Source organism: Fusarium odoratissimum (genome assembly GCF_000260195.1).
Source record: "Fusarium odoratissimum NRRL 54006 unplaced genomic scaffold supercont1.66, whole genome shotgun sequence".
Lineage (NCBI taxonomy): Eukaryota > Fungi > Ascomycota > Sordariomycetes > Hypocreales > Nectriaceae > Fusarium > Fusarium odoratissimum.
Genome location: NW_022158740.1, coordinates 19,839 through 35,586, shown reverse-complemented (window position 1 = coordinate 35,586; position 15,748 = coordinate 19,839). Strand labels below are relative to the sequence as shown.

The following is a 15,748-nucleotide window of genomic DNA, read 5'->3' as shown; positions in this document are numbered from 1 at the left end:
GATTTCAAACTGGGCCATGTGGGCCGTAATCTCGGACCAGTGGCTGAGGTCAACACTATCGCCAAGGCATATCACAAGCCAGATCTGAATCACAGCTGAGCCATCGAAAATGTGGAGGCCTGAATCAGAGGATCGGCCCGATCTTTCACTATATATATGGCGTAAGAATGCTTTCCGCGGGCTCATGTACATAGCCTTCTTCACCTTCAACTAGATATCTATCCTGCCATCGCTTCGGCCATTCCATTCTTCCTTCGCTCCTCACTCAAACGCCAAAATGACTGCCCAACGAAAAACCAAGAAGCTGGTGATAGTCCGCAATGACGCCCCGGATGCCGACAACATAGCAGCATTTATGCTTCTGTTACAATGGGCAAAAAACGCGCCTGACGTCGAATTGGTTATCATATTTGAGCCTCGGCCTATTGACTTTAGCCTGGCAATTTTGAAACCTGATGACCAAAAACAATTGGACAGGTTACTCAAGCGTCACTTCCCTGAACTCGGAAATCCCCTCAAGATTCGCCTAAATGGCTTGTTGACAGAGCAGGCTATAAGCCAGGTCACAAACCTCAGCGAAGAAGACCGGGCTTTGGTAAGTTTCGAAGCTTTATTTTTCGTCCTTTCGGGTTAGTTCTGTTGGCTAAAGCTGGAAACTACAATTAGTTGAGTATGGCAGTCAAGCCCTCCAAAAGCTCATTAGAGGACCCAAAGCTACATGATTCACTCATGGCCAGGCGCCTGGACTCAGAGCTACATGCTTCACTCATGGCCAGGGACCTCGCAAGGTGCCTCAACGAACTGCCAGGAACATCTCGAAGCCAGGCCAAAGTAACTATCCTGGTGGATATGGATGCACTGTCCGATACGAGTCCTGTGATCTCAAGTGTCACGCCCAAGAGCAGCTGTTCAACCGCACTCCGGAAGAGATCAGTGAATTCTATGGCTTCATGAAGCTGCCTCGTCTTCAAAGGCAGGAAGAGATCAGGCGATGGTACAAAAACCGTATCAAAGAAGCCGATGAGAAGCTGCAGAACTCCAACATCGATGTAGGCTGTCTTGATTTCCGTCATTTGGCGGAACGGATTATGGCCGCAGACGGTGCCATGTTTACTGAAGGGGCATCCTTCAACCTTCTTCGTCGTCTTGTTGATGAGCCAGGCGTAGCAGCGAAGATCGACTGCGTTGTACAAGCAGTATGTCTTCTCCGAATTACCTGATTCTAGGCGTACACATACTAACCTCTCCATCCATCTCCATAGGGAACTCTGGACCTTGCTAAGATTATCTTCACAAACCAATTCAACATCGCTCTCGACAGAGAGTCCGCTGCATACGTGCTGGATAGTTCGCATCTCTTTCGCAATTTTGTTGCTGTTCCGACTCACACATCCCAGTCAATCTCTTTCTCATTTGACAAACTGGAAGAGAATGGCTTTTTCAGTCTTGCAAGATGGATCTTATGTTTCAATCGTGGCGAAGACCCTTTCAAGGTAGCGGAAGGACATGTCACTTTGGCGGGTCAGCACCGCGATGCAACGATCAAGCTGCCGGATCTTGCGATGATTCTGCTTACATTTGACTTCGAAGCATATCCGAGAGAAACATCAAAGGTCGAGGTACAAGTCGTGCAGGGAGAGTCTCTGCTTTTCGTACAGTCAGAAAGTGGAATCCTAGCATTCCTACCTAAGGATGGCCATATATACAAGACTGTGGATCTAGTGGCCCTTCTGACTTCTGTGCATTAGGGACAATTCCGAATCAATTGGGTTACTTGGGATTCTTCACTGTTGAAGAGGTTGGGCGCGAGCGAGCCAATCTGCAAGTCGCTCATACTCTGCCTATTTACTATATCAGTCTGGGGCTACTATTTTCCGATATGTATTTATATGATAGTGTGTGATGCAGAATAATCATTATCGCAACGATCCACCTCTCTTTTCTTTCATTTACTGCTAGTGTCTCCATAAGCTTGTCCAGGTACTGCAGAGAGCCGACCTCAACATGAGTCGATGCGTAGCCCCCTTTATAGCTCGCGAACTAGCTTCAGGTTGCGAGATATGAAAGGGTCAAGAGGCTAAAATATAGAGAATGAAAGAAAGCTTATACCACGCACTCGTTACTCGACATAGAAGGAGAAGAAGGCGGCTAAGAAAGGGGAAGTCCAGTCACAGCTGCCGATTTATCTGCTGCAAAAAACTCACTTTCTCTAGTTACATATATATATTATTGGACTGACCAAGCGATATTGCCGTCCTAATCTCAAAATAAATAGGACAATAGCGATATTCAATCACAAATGCGGTTGCGGCGTTTCTCCACGAGCAAGCCTCATATGACTGGCAGTAAAGGTGTCGTTCGCGACAGCTGAGCTTGTGCTGACGTCGAGTGCAAGACTGAACGCTGCAATGAGCCCGGCCAGCCGTTCCTTCTGGTCTGGCCCGTCTCCGTCGCATCGCAGCATCTTGAGAGCCTCTTTCTGCATCGGGTATCCTGTACCGCCTCCGACAGTGCCTACAGGCAGGGACGGGAAATAGAGGCTCATGCAAAGCGCACCAGTCTTAGGGTCAAGTTCCGAGGTCAGATGGCTCCAGGATGCTTCGGCGGTGCTGGCAGTGTCCTGACCGGTCGCAATGAACATGGCTGCGATGATATTGACCGTGTTTATGTTGGAACCAAACTGACCGTTCCTGATCCCGCCTTCTTTGAGAGTCTTCTGGGCCATGTAGAGGCGCTCGGTGGTGCAGCCGAGGATCTTCTGACAGGCTTCCCGTGAAATCGTTCCCCAGACTAAAGTCTCAACACCACGAGCCTTCTTCACGTTTCCCCAGGAGGGCTTTTTGTCGGAAGCTAGCTGACCTTCAATGAAGAAATCCAAGATGTTGTATTGATCGGCGAATGACTCTCGCAGCTTGTCACAGGCGTACTGTGTGGCTTTCGTGACCATGTTCTGTCCCGTCGCGCTCCTACAGCTATAGGTGCACAAAAGATGAACCTGCGAACCGATGATGGAAGGTTCGATAGTCTTGAGCCTAACATGCTTGCTAGTCGCTTCTGCCCACCTAGCGAATGCGTTCTGCATACCCGGTAGCGCTTGGGCAAAGATGACTGCCCGCCTAGGGTTCTGGAAAACAAAGACAGGACCGCGAGACATGCCATTGCTCAGAGTTTCAATATGTATGCCGCCAGAGGCATTAAAGGCCTTGCATCCTCTAGAGCAGCTGGCGATAAGGGTAGCTTCGTATGTGGCTAAAGGGGCATAGATATCGTCGAGCACGGGTGTTCCGGCCAAGCGTAACGGGCCTGCAATGCCAAGTGGGACTTTGCAGAACCCTATGCAATTCTCGATACGTACGTTTTCCAGGTCCTCCGACTGTAAGTCCGCAGCATGGTTGAACTTGTCCGCTAAATCATGCAAAACCTGGGTCTTGGCGCGTGAATCAGGAGCCATAGCAGTGTTCTCGAGGCAAAAGCTTCTTTTAAAGTGATGATTGGTAATCCCTGGAGAGATATCGAGTTATCCAGATCGAGGAGGGGGAGTCGAGTACAGTATATATTTTCTTTTCGATAGAGAAGAACTCTGATATTGCCGTCACTTGCCTGTGTACCATGCCTGGCCTAATGTCTACATCGGCCAACTTTAGACCTTCTATCACGTAACCGTCTAGATTTGTCTGAAGGAGAGTAAGATACAGCCTGTTATGAATTGAGGAAGAACTATATTGAATAAGGAAAACGATAATTAAGCGTGAGATAACACCTGGTTTTCTTAGCATATTTGCCCGTTAGGGATTGATGCATTGCGATCCTGTATGAGAAAGCGCAGCACGCGCTCTATCAAAGCATTCACACTTAGGCACCGCAATACCGTTCATGGCTTCTCAGTCTACAGTATGATAAACTAGATCGAGGATGTACGTCGGTTTTCGAGTCGAGTTGCATTAGGAGCGTAGACCTATCAGTTTGTTTCTTCTGCATCGGCATTGTGAAGCCGTGGATGGTTCGTACCCTGCCCAAGTTCAGCAACCCAGACGGCGTCCTAAACAGGCCAACTGTAGCGACAGTTATCATCGCGAGCCTGAAGTTGAGATGCTATAAGAGTCCAATGGCTGCCCTAGAGCATTGGTAGTTCAACTACGAAGCTTATATGAGTTTCATGTCTTTAGTAGGAACAGATTCACGCCTCATTCCACGCTGGTCTGCGTACTGTCTGGAATGTGACATCTTAGCACGGTCACAATGGAAGCTACACGGCTCTAACATGCAACATGGAACGCCATCAGAAGAGAACCATATTGCAAGGTCCAACGAGTCGCTACGTTGCAGCAAGTGCGCCTCATCCTCAAATCTTTGTCCTAATCGTTCAACTCTATCGGACCATGATGGGCTAGTGCATAGCTCCACCGTGCATATCTTCTCAAGTAGCGATTCTGGAGCCCACAGTTTCTCCCCGACTGACGATTCATATGGCTATACACTTGATGCTGAATCTGTGGTTCGGATGGCCAGACAAAAGAATGATTATTCTATGACTGAACCTCATCGCCTAGTGGTGCCCGGAGATGGAGACCCCCAGGTCGAAGCGATAGGTCAGACAGATGGATACGCATGTCTCGCGACACAGTGGCGAGAAAGGTCCAGAAGTATCTGAGTCATCAACAAACCCGAAGTTTCAGGGCCGATTTGGATGCTTCTTCATGTCTTTGTGCATAATCATAACCTGCCGAATCACCCCCTTGCCCCGCTATATCCTAGCTGCCAGCTTACCCTAGGTTGCCCTTGAGAGATATGATGTGTCCTAGGAGATTGGGTGCAGTGAATTGTAACAATCGCCAGGTGACTAAAGCCAAGGTGGTGGCATGAAGTCGCGTTTGTGCCCTTAAGCAATATCAAATTGGAATGTGTGTACAGTAGTATGATTGAGAGGTAGAGTGATTCAGCGTGAGATAAGATTTTATCGTTTCTGAGTTTCTGACTTTTACCTATTCCCCTCACTCCATTATCTCGCTCTTGGCCACTTATTGTTGAAACAGATGGTAAAACGTGAAAAGCTGCGACAGGCTAATGTTAATCATTTCTAACCCTTTCCAACCGATCAACGTCCCATCTTCCCAAGCCTTTTATATTGCTAGATATCGCACTGAGCGTGCTTAAAGGGTTAGAGTGAATATGATGAGCAGCAGCAAAATGTGTTGATTGATGTCTTAAGTTATCTCTTGTGCGGGGTATTCCATTCCACAGAGTTACTTAAAGCATATAGCTAGATTACTAATGCCTACCCTGCGACACTAGACCATATTTTGAGCCTACGAAGTTGCAAAAGAGAGAATTAGCAAGCTGATTACCCTAGAGCTGAGTAGGGTTCCTGTACGAAAGAGTCTGATTGGATAATGTCCTGTTTTGGCATGGCTAGATGGTTTTCTGACGGTTTCCCCGGAGGCTTTTGTCCGGCCAGCATGCATCCTCTAAGCTCGGAGTAGTAAAAAGCGGAGGAGCTGCATAAAAGAAATGCTGTAATTGGTCAGAGCAAAGAGCGATAAAATAATCTAAGCTGGACAGCAAGCAGGGGCGATCGTAGAGACGGCAACACAATCCATTCATGCATGTGAAGTCTCGCGATACAGTCTCAAGCCATCGATCCCGCTTCAGTGTATCGTGTTCTTATTAGAACTACCTACTAATAGATTCCTAGCAATTGGCGACAGAAAATTGACTTAGCATATCGACGTGGTGAACCTTCATTTCATCACTACGTGAGTTTCGCGCAGGCGGCTCGGACCCCAGACATCCATCTTTTACTTTTGCTCCGTCTAAGAACAGGCTGTTCAGTCTTAGATCCACGCGATACATAGGCAAAAATTTTCTATGTCTCAGATAACTTGCAAATCTCGACCGGAACAGGCCTGTCAAAACTATGGAGACCAAATGGCAGTTCCCGGTGAGCAGGCTCTATCTTTCTGGCCTCATCTGGATCGATAAGCCTCAGTTCATAACTTTGCAGCACCATGGAGACCGAGGCGAAGATGACCTGCTTAGCCAACGTCTCGCCCGGACAGCGGAATGCTCCTCCTCCAAAAGGGAAGAAATGTCCCCGCAAGCCGAGTCTTGGCAGAACAGGGAGAAGCAAGGGGGAACCGGCCAATACGGGCTGGCAAGGCAGAGTTCACATATCTTGGCTATGCGAACTATCAGATTATTCAGCTAGCTGTCACTGTGGAATACTATACTGCACAATACAGTATCGCTCGCATATTGTTTTAGTTTCCAGTAATTAATCTACTTCACCTCACCTCTGCATCATCTGCTACAACGAAAAACGAGGTCTCCCCGAAGGTAGCAGGACCATACCTAACGACTGCACAAGTTACCATCTCTGATATACTCTTGGTCCTATACCTACTTACCCACCTACTTACCGCTTCAGGTCAGCCGCATCTGTTTCCGTCCGCTATGATCGAACTGTTGTTGGAGTCGCCTTTGCCTTGTTTCCTCGCTTCAAGCACAGCGTACACGCTCCTCACGTCCCATCAGTTACAGTGCCAATTATTACCCATCCTCATCGCCTCGTGGACCTTTGCATTATTCGTGCATCTCGTGGTCTGGCTGAGCTGGATCTTTCCACGCTACGTATCAGAGCTTCGCCATATCCCTACGGTCCCTGGATTCCCTCTCTGGGGCCAGTTTTTCGACGTCATCACACAAGAATACGGGACTCCACAACGACTCTGGCATCATCAGTATGGCCCTGTCGTTCGCTACTTCTTTCCCTTTGGGTCGGAGAGATTGTCGATTGCCGAAAGGGCCGCTTTGCAGCGCATGGCTTTCGACTGCCCCAAAACTTACGTCGGAAACTGCGCTAAGCCATCACAGGCGCACTCCTTGATAGGCAGAACCCTCCGGCTTGGCTTGTTGCTTGATCAAAGTAGCCAGCACGACTACCGATCCAGCGCGTTAGCATTGGCTTTTTCAGTACAATCCATCAAGACTTTGGTCCCTGTAATTTGGACAATATCATTATGTCTGGGTGAATGTTGGAAGGAAACGAACGCAAGTGGTCGACCCAACGCCACAACCGTTGAGGCACTTTGTTGGTTGAAGCGCCTTACCCTAGACATTATTAGTCGCAAAGTCTCTGCGGCTGAGATGAAGGCGGTGATGTGCAGCCTCCTGAGTACGTACGAGTTCCAACGCCACGAGGTCCTCCTTCATACGGAAGTTTTAAAGGTACGGAGAATGGTGATGCGTCCCCAAGACGGGAAGACATTGAGGGTAGTAAATCCAGATTGATAAAGGCCCGAGAGGGGAGTTGATTACATCTCATCATAATTATGACCTCCTACAGCTGCCCCACATCAGACCGTCAATCGATTCGTCCTGTGATCTCATGGTGGGTCACCCAGTCGAGGGGCGAGCTCCAATCGGAGAGATATGGAGCGGGGCAAAAAAAAAAAAACTTCTTCCGATAAAGGCCAACATATTACATACACAATACTAGCTTTCATTGAGACCATCGACCACAATAAAATTTTGCCTAAGATTTCCCACGAAACTATTCAGCATTATCCGAAAATGAGCGAGAGCGTAAACGCATTCGACCCATTGGAACGTTATGTTAGTGACCCAAGCGCCCTCAGAAAGGCGCTAGACGAATCGAACGCTCTCGTCGATGGTTTTTGGACGCTTTCGGCGTTCGTTAGTGGCGAAAAAGTCTTTCTGGAGCGTCTAAAGCGCCATCCTCTCAGAATCATCATTCCCCGAAAGAACAACTGGGTACCAATTAGCACAGTCCTCGAAAGCGATGGTTACCAGCTGCGTGGTAATTACAGGGCACCACATGGAGGGGTGTTGTTTGTTCGCGAAAACGACGACAACTTATCCTTAGAGTTTGACGACGAAAAAGATCTCGGTTGGAAGAATTCAAAATCGCTGCAGGCAAAAACCCTGCATAGAGTGATGAGCGAGGGATTCGGGTGTTTCATGACTTCCAAGTATGCCGTGCTCGTCTGCGGACTCCAACCTAGGTCTGCAGATGGAGATCCGATTGAAAAAATGCGCAAATCAATTGTTGCTCGATACGAGACACAACCACAAGGAAGTGCCAAGGAAAGATGGACGAAACTCGGCGATAGGATTTGCAGCATCGTGGAAGTGGAGGACGTCGACACAGAGCGGGATTCCTTCAATAAGTTCCTCTCAGGCACCGATGTATTCTCAATGCTTTCGGAGTTGACCCAATCGATCATATTCTCCGAAAGCAACGAACAGTTTGACAACACAACTAGTCAAGCGGTATAGCACATAATACACAATCGATTCAATCCTTTTTTTTTGCCTTTGAAATTTAACTGCTAAACTTGATGAGATATGGTTGACAGAGAGGGAAACAAAAAAGGGGTTTGTGGAAACTTCTGTACACCTCTGAACAACGGTTCTGCACGCCAAGACCTAACACGAAAGAGGAGCCTAGCACAAGGAGCACAAGGCGATTTTGCTAACTATCATCAATCATTTGTGCAGGATCGTGGTAATTGTCTCCGCCGAGAGTCCAAGAAATCTTTTAAGATAGGTAAAGATATATCTCTCAGTTGCCTCTCGATGAATAATAATTTTGAAATTACCAGTATCGTGATCTCGACATACGAGAATATTTTCCTACACCTTGACTGTCACGTTCCAGTGTTCTCGCTTTGCCTTTCTCAAACCCGGTCTAGCTTCCCCGTGGAAGCAATTGGAAATGTAGCGGCCAAGTCTTTTGCTTGATATGAGTCGTACTGATTTCCGCTTTGGAGGATATCGGAATGGAACGCCACCCTAGTTCTGCCTATCGCGAATGATCTTGTTGTCCTTGTCGACGCGCCTAGCCAAGTCCCCGGTGTTCGGTAACCTATTTAAGCACGTACAGCTTCAGCTAGTCTGGTGCGCTCTTATGATCAAGGCTGAGTATATATAGTGCGATGACTAAATGACTTAAAGACCTGAGGAAGGGCACCTGACTTTCACTTCCTCTACAAGTAATCGCCAAAAAGGGTAGAAACTAGCATTAAGAGGTATATAAATTGAAAATGAACGTCAACCCTTTGTGGCGTTGCTTTTTCAAAGGGTCCCGAAGCGAAGACTGCTTTCATTGCATCAAAGAACCCAATTGAATTGAAGGTCATTCCAGGTCTGATCCACAAGCAAGTGAGATCCTCCACCCGCAGTAAGTACATTAATTTAAGACAGTCTCCGCTGGAACTCTAGCCTTTGTCGCATAGAGTATGTCAATAGATTCCTTTGAGACCACACGATACCTCTTAGATAATTCAAGTATGGCATAAGTGGCATCTCCTGCTGGTATTTCGGGTCTCAGTGGATCCTGGGCGAATGTATCGACCTTATCGCCTTGTCCCTAATATTCTGATCATTAGCTGTCTAATGCATTTGCGGTGCATATGGAATCTCTCACCTGATCTGTTATGTTCGTCTGGTGTGATGAAGAGGACGAGTTGTCGACAAGTGCGACCTTTCTGCGGTTGTTCATATCCCCGCATCGAAAATTCCCTAAGTAGGGAAGCTTGACGTCTTTCAGCTCGGAATGAGGCAAACTGAACCTGCGCCTTTTGAGAGCCCTGGTACTTTGCGGTTCTTCCGTGCTCGACCCCCTCTTGTACTCACGGAGCGTAGCGTTAGAAGTCAGATGCTTGGTATTAAAAGAGTTCTCTCCGTGACTGCTTGGCGTGGTCACTGGGACTCTGGAAATAAGGGATGGGCTCTTCGAAATTACCGATATATGAAATCTAAGGTTGGTCGGTCAGCATTCAGCTTTATGAGGTTCTTGGCCGTGACCGACTAGCTCCTACTTGTTGATCCCTGAACGCATCAAATCCGAGGGCATAATCTCATTTGCATCGAAGAAAGTGAAAGCAGATATATCGGGAATGTCTGAACTGAAACCAAGTGTCTGCGTTTGATCGGCAGGATGAAATAAGTGGCAGGCGGCCGATCGATACGTCCCTACTGTCGAAGAGAGATCATGAAGCCAACGAGGGTCGATGCATGACGGCGTAGCGAATTCACTTAGATTATTTCCATAGAGAGAGCTGATCAGTTGAGGATAGTAAGCTTGCGCGTTGGGCTGTGGTTGCTGGAGTTCGATGGGTGGCAGTAGAAAAAAAGGAGGTTGTTGGTAGGTGCATGGCGAACCTACACGATAGTTTTCTTGGGTATGAGGCATTGCGAGATGTTGCTAGCAGCAAAGATACCGGACTGCTCGAAATCTTGAGAAATCTGGGTATTAATAGATATTTATGTACTTCACCACGTTACTCAGGAATCAGGAAACAAAGATACCGGTATGGGTATAATGTACGCTTGACATGTTGGGTGAATAAGCAAATCTCTTAGCAAGGGCCGGGAATGGGGTCAGGTGGCGCCGAAGTGATTATGATCTAGGAGTAATCACCAATCCCGTTCGGGGATGGAACAGTCCAGGGCGCCCGATTTGATGACTTCAACAGGTCCGCCATACATCCAACACATCGTGTGTGATTACAGGTGAAGGATAAAGGAGAATGTAGTTAACAGTCAAGTGAGGAGGACTGCATCTCATTGGAAGCCCCACCACATCAACCAAGGATACGACGGCGCAGCATCGTACCGTCAGGTTTTCTTTCTAATCGCCCAACGTCCCCCCTTGATGAAGCTGTATGGATGGGCTCCAATAACCGGTAAGGAACCTCTTTGCTCCAAAGGATCCCGGTAAGAAGGCTCTCAGGCCTTTAAAAATTATTCTTCGGTGTACCGCAGTGGGCGTCAAACCCACGGTCGGGACAACACTCGGCCTGACTCCACTGTCTCTTTCCCATCAAGCAGTTACCATTGTGAATCCTTGGCTGTCTCGTGAATGATATTCTGATGCTGAACCAAGTCCTTAGGTGCACTAAGCCTCGCTCACCCCATAGCCCATCTAGGTGCCGTCTCATGCAGAGCCGAATCCTCACCATAAGCGAAGTATGCCTCGAGACCAGAGCCAGGCTGAAAGATTCTTAGGCTCAACCAATTTCAGTTTTCATGGGCCTCCTCAATCTCTGGGAGATGATGTGGTATCGTCTTGTTACTAGGGATAGCTTGGTTCCGGAATGGATGTATGTTTCAAGTAGTAAAGGGAAGGTGACTCAAGTAGTTGCGTGAATTTCAAATGTAGAAGCACACCATACAAGTAACATGACTTACTTGGCGGGGGAGAAATGTAATAGGAATGGCAAGCGGATATAGGTCCTCGCGGCCTAAGGGCTGATATGCAGGATCAATCCTGCTGATACTGATAGTTCGACTCAGGGGGTGTAAAGATACAGCAAAAGGTTGGCCCTATTTAAAAGGTGACAAACGGTCGGCCCTGCAGAAGATCATGATCTGTTCCCCATGCATCTCTTGTTTTACCATCACTGTATCTACTGTCACTACGTCTATTCACTTGAAATTCTGCGCAATCAAGCCTACAAACGATCATACCGGCATGAGTTTCAGCCAGCAATCTGACATCCTGTGGACCTCGCTTATGGAAGATCCGTGTCCCGACCAAGCCGATAGATCTTTTGATATCTGCTCAACGGCAACAGATCCAACTTCTAGCAGTTATCTTGAAAGTACTCAAAATGCTGGTCAAGGTCTGTACTCAACCCAGCCTTGCGAGACTCTCAAAGTTCTATTAAACCTGCGCAGTTACTGCAGTTGGCAGTGGAGATGAAGAAGTTGAGCAGAGAAATTCGCATACTCAAGCGCCTTGTTCGCCGGCGCAAGAAACCCAGATATACTCGCTACGGACACATCCGGGCCCCGGTATAATTACATTGGAAGCTTGCCACTCACCACAAGTCACCAAATACGCCAACGACACCAATGGAATCGGATGACCTACATTTGTCATGTTCACAAGTCATCCCGTGTACACCTAGCGAAGAGCATACTGTGGGTGAAGACAGGATTACTCAGACGGATTCAGAGGACGAGGGCAAGTAGCATCTCGTTGGAAGTTGGTGGAAGGTGCTGTCACTATCCTTATGTCGTTGTAGATAGAAAGCATGACGGCTTTGTGGCATCAGGAATGAAGAGTTTCAGATGACAGCTATTTTCTCCGAACAACACCCCCTAGTGTAGGATCTTGGCTTTGACGCCCATTTTGGCTTTGCCATCCTTCCGAGTGCTTGGCGAGCTTGTCGATTTTTAGCGCCTACTAACGTTGGAACCGAGTCGCTATCACCTGGTATGGCACTTTTGAACCCCTATACAAGTTGTAAGCAGATGATAAGGGGAGAAGTCAGTATCTCGTATTTCGATTAATATTTAACTCTCAAATTTGAGCTTAGTCCACGGGTATTTGTTCCTTCGGCGCCAGAGGCCATGTTTGTTGCCTTCGCGCTAAGCCACAAATCCAGACTGGGCTGCCCTATCCTGGCGCGTTTCCGTTTTCCAAACTGGATAGGTCCAACATCTCGACGCCTCTCCGAGTTAACGGAAGACCATGCTGCTTCAGTTCTTGCACCAGCCGTATCGCGTAGCTAGGCACTCGACTGAGAAAGTAGCTGACTGCCCAGCCTCTTGCTGGGCCTGAACAATGCAAAGAATAATGATGCACGAAATCGAAACAGTGAAGCAGTCCAGGATTTTGACGGAGGCAACGCCGGATATCTTCGGTGAAGAGCGAAGAACCCAAGATCCTGCATAATTGAAGGAAAACTCCTGTATGGATTCGCGCACCCCAGCTCTGGAATAGACCGGAAAGATGAGTGTCTGTGTGATCAACGGATAATGCCGTCTGCAAGAGGGCATCCAGGAAATCTTCAAAATCACTGGCGGAAGATACCATGACATTTCTAAGACTTTGTGTATCATGGCAGAGTAATTTCAGAAGCCTTTCCAAAGAAAGAATCTGCTGATTCTTCTGGGATGGTGACACCCGTTCCGTGGCAATTGAAAAGATAAGCTCCGACGTCTCGTCGATTTTCAGGGATCCCCGCAAAAGTGAAGAGCCCGAGTCTAGCAACCAAAGAATAGATAAAAATGCATTGTCACTGCAAAATCGTCGCATCGCAGGTAACGCACGGGCGCCCAGTTCCACTAAAGTCGGTATCATCGGTCCTTTTCTATGACAGACAGCCAACACCAAAGGAGTGCATCCGTATCCTAGGTCGGCATTGACATCCACTCTATTCCGCTTCACGATGATCCTTACCAAGCATGTCAGACCTTCTCGTATACTTGCCTGGAATGCCTCCAAGTTTGGAGGACACAGGCCTCTCGAAGCGCCTCGCCGGACTATCAGCACAGCTGTCGTTTCTTGATGGTTGAGGATCGCTTCCATTAGTGGTGTCTTTCGGGTGAGATGCAGGCCCTCTTTGTCATCGACATCGAGACCCTGGTCGATGAGATAGCTAACGATATCATCCAATCCTCTGCGTGCGGCCAGATGAAGTGGCGAGAAGAGAATTGCGTCGACGCGATGAAAGGACAGAGGATGGGATTTCCTAGCGTCCTGGCATTTTGTGAAATCGGCCCCTCCCTCTTTGGCCGCCGCGAGGATTCTTAACGCATCATGCCGGTCTCGGCAGTGGACGATAGCAAAAAACACGGCCGAGCATCCATGGTTTATGACGTCATTTCTGTACAGTATAGGTTTGCAAATGCTGTAGAGCATGCGGCACGACTGTGAGAGCGAAGCCTGACCACCAAGCGAGCATAACTTTGCGATCATACAGATAATCTCCGTGGGTAATGAGGAAATCATGCCAGGCCAATTGCCCTATACTTCGCCATATCGGCCGAACCAAAAGTTTGTCTCTGAGATTTCGAACGCTGGGCGTAGCTGCTGCGAACTTCGGGAAAGGAGAGGGTAATGACATGAAGACGACGATGCCATTCTCAAAAGCAAAGAAGATACCGTGTAAAAGGTTCAATGAATAGCCTTTGCGAAGCACAATCACGTAAGGCAATTATAGATTTAGCCGTAGCAGATGAAAGAAAAGCCTAAAAAAGCACGTCACTTCAGAGCACCAACGTTGGATGATAACATGTTTGCCGCCTGGGCAGCAACGGCAGTTAAGAAATGACGTGTAGAGAAATTCAAGTCGATAGTCCGGTCCTAATTTCTACTTCGAGCTTCTTTTCTAAACGACTCTTCAAGGTAGTTTGCTGCAGCGAAATCCCACGCGCAACGTCCTTGAATGAAAGGTATCGCATGCCAGTTCGGTTGGCAAATTGATATTTTTAGTACATGCATGACTAGTACGCCAGGTACGGCCCCTGGCGTCTTTCGGCCCCAACAGCATGGGAGTGCCTTTGTGCTCGGCCATCAATGGCCCCTCTTGAGACCAACTTCTTCTGGCCGTCTGTCTCCTAGAAGATTTGACTAGTTCTAATCGAAAGACATATTCATCTATCAACGAATTTGCATACATATTGCATTAATAAGCAAGTGGGTGTAGTATATTTCAAGTTTGAAAATCAGAATAGGGAAGGATAGACAGGTCATGTATTGCGGTATTGTGCCGTCATGCGGGAAGTTGAGGCCGCGACAGTATGTTTCTTTAGTCGCCGCATTTCAGATGACATCCACGCTGCTGGCCAGGCCTAAAACTCAATATAAAGAGCCAGATGACCAGATGGCAAGTTGTCTACTGAACTTAAGCTTCATGATATTTCTTTGTACTTTTTTAACCTCCTCGTCGTAGCTACATTTTAGAGATGATATCGCTCCCCAAAAAGGTGTTTTGCGCGCCTATCTACTGTGGCCCTCAAGAAATGAGAGACGCTGTCATAAGAGAACTTGAGTCTTTAGAAAACCTCAAGCCTGTTCCATGGCTTGTTGCCTCTACAGTCTTCTTAAATAAGGATGGCTCTTTCTCTCTTAAAGTGATAGATGAAGGGTCCCTTAAAATAGGTATGCAGAAAGTATCTTCATTTATGGTCAATCTCTTTTACTCGCCAAGTCGAAAAGTCCCGGAAGAACAGCAGAGACTACACTATGCTCGGCGAAGACTGCTAATCTCACTCCTGGCGCATGCGTGGCTCTGGAGGAGACACAAAGTATTGGATAACCAAGGCAACCCGGTGGCCTTTGAAGACAGGAGAGTCCTTGCACCTGAAGATATCCTTAAGTTTCTTAAGGATACTCAGGTTCACACTAGGCAATGTCGCTGCGAAAATGTCCGAGATTTCTTAGAGAAGAAGGTTCAGGAAGTGCCTTTACTTGAGGATACGTCGAAGTGGAATGTGATGTGGGTTACTGCATGTCTATGGTGGGATAAGTCACATGATTTACGAAAACATGACGTACACAAAGGCCCATGGTGCTCCTGTCGTCTCGAGAATGCAAATCGGCTTCCAACGCTCTGTTTTGCCGGACCAAAAATGGTAACGACGGCTGCAGCTGGTCTGGCCCAAGTACGCCTGCCATCTTACCGCGAAGCATCTTGCCACGAGGCTTGCCCACCTCCTTATCAGCAAGCTTGCCCAATCGAGAGTCAAAATGCATTCCAAGAGAGTTAAGTACACCATAGTAGATAGCGAATTGTGGATGATATGGAGACACAATGATAGTGAGAGAATGGGATGTTAGGCAGAGACTGATTAGGGTATGTGTAACTTAACGAGTCTACAGTAGGCATTGTATGTAAGCATTAGTGAATAGTACCCTATGGCCAACACAAGCCGCCTGGCGTAATAAATTGTATTGTTTTGTACCGTCAAATAATGAAGGATGGTTTGTACCTAT

General features: G+C 47.6%; 6 protein-coding genes across 6 annotated transcripts; 5 read left to right on the top strand and 1 right to left on the bottom strand.

The window, feature by feature from the left end:
• Positions 1 to 78: 78 nt before the first annotated feature.
• On the bottom strand, positions 79 to 3,525 carry FOIG_16107 (hydroxymethylglutaryl-coenzyme A reductase). Its single transcript, XM_031217533.1, has one exon. The coding sequence runs from the start codon at positions 3,449 to 3,451 to the stop codon at positions 2,294 to 2,296; it is 1,158 nt and encodes a 385-aa protein (XP_031052732.1). The 5' UTR covers positions 3,452 to 3,525; the 3' UTR covers positions 79 to 2,293.
• On the top strand, positions 278 to 634 carry FOIG_16109 (uncharacterized protein; the record flags this gene model as incomplete). The annotated part of the gene is made up of 1 exon (XM_031217535.1): positions 278 to 634. The coding sequence occupies one exon, from the start codon at positions 278 to 280 to the stop codon at positions 632 to 634; it is 357 nt and encodes a 118-aa protein (XP_031052734.1).
• On the top strand, positions 951 to 1,748 carry FOIG_16108 (uncharacterized protein; the record flags this gene model as incomplete). Its single annotated transcript, XM_031217534.1, has 2 exons — positions 951 to 1,196; positions 1,263 to 1,748. 2 exons carry the CDS (start codon positions 951 to 953, stop codon positions 1,746 to 1,748), a joined length of 732 nt encoding a protein of 243 aa, XP_031052733.1.
• A 458-nt stretch (positions 3,526 to 3,983) lies between the features above and the next one.
• On the top strand, positions 3,984 to 5,114 carry FOIG_16106 (uncharacterized protein). Its single transcript, XM_031217532.1, has one exon. It carries the CDS (start codon positions 4,148 to 4,150, stop codon positions 4,649 to 4,651), a length of 504 nt encoding a protein of 167 aa, XP_031052731.1. The 5' UTR covers positions 3,984 to 4,147; the 3' UTR covers positions 4,652 to 5,114.
• An 811-nt stretch (positions 5,115 to 5,925) lies between these two features.
• Positions 5,926 to 8,619, top strand: FOIG_16105 (uncharacterized protein; the record flags this gene model as incomplete). The annotated part of the gene is made up of 3 exons (XM_031217531.1): positions 5,926 to 5,938; positions 6,425 to 7,171; positions 7,496 to 8,619. 3 exons carry the CDS (start codon positions 5,926 to 5,928, stop codon positions 8,293 to 8,295), a joined length of 1,560 nt encoding a protein of 519 aa, XP_031052730.1. The 3' UTR covers positions 8,296 to 8,619.
• A 6,048-nt stretch (positions 8,620 to 14,667) lies between these two features.
• FOIG_16104 (uncharacterized protein) lies at positions 14,668 to 15,696 on the top strand. Its single transcript, XM_031217530.1, has one exon. It carries the CDS (start codon positions 14,719 to 14,721, stop codon positions 15,520 to 15,522), a length of 804 nt encoding a protein of 267 aa, XP_031052729.1. The 5' UTR covers positions 14,668 to 14,718; the 3' UTR covers positions 15,523 to 15,696.
• The last annotated feature ends 52 nt before the right edge of the window (positions 15,697 to 15,748 follow it).

What these genes read in the sequence shown, in the direction of transcription:
- FOIG_16107 (XM_031217533.1), bottom strand. Translation starts at nt 3,451, where the DNA reads ATGGCTCCTGATTCACGCGCCAAGACCCAGGTTTTGCATGATTTAGCG.
- FOIG_16106 (XM_031217532.1), top strand. Translation starts at nt 4,148, where the DNA reads ATGAGTTTCATGTCTTTAGTAGGAACAGATTCACGCCTCATTCCACGC.
- FOIG_16104 (XM_031217530.1), top strand. Translation starts at nt 14,719, where the DNA reads ATGATATCGCTCCCCAAAAAGGTGTTTTGCGCGCCTATCTACTGTGGC.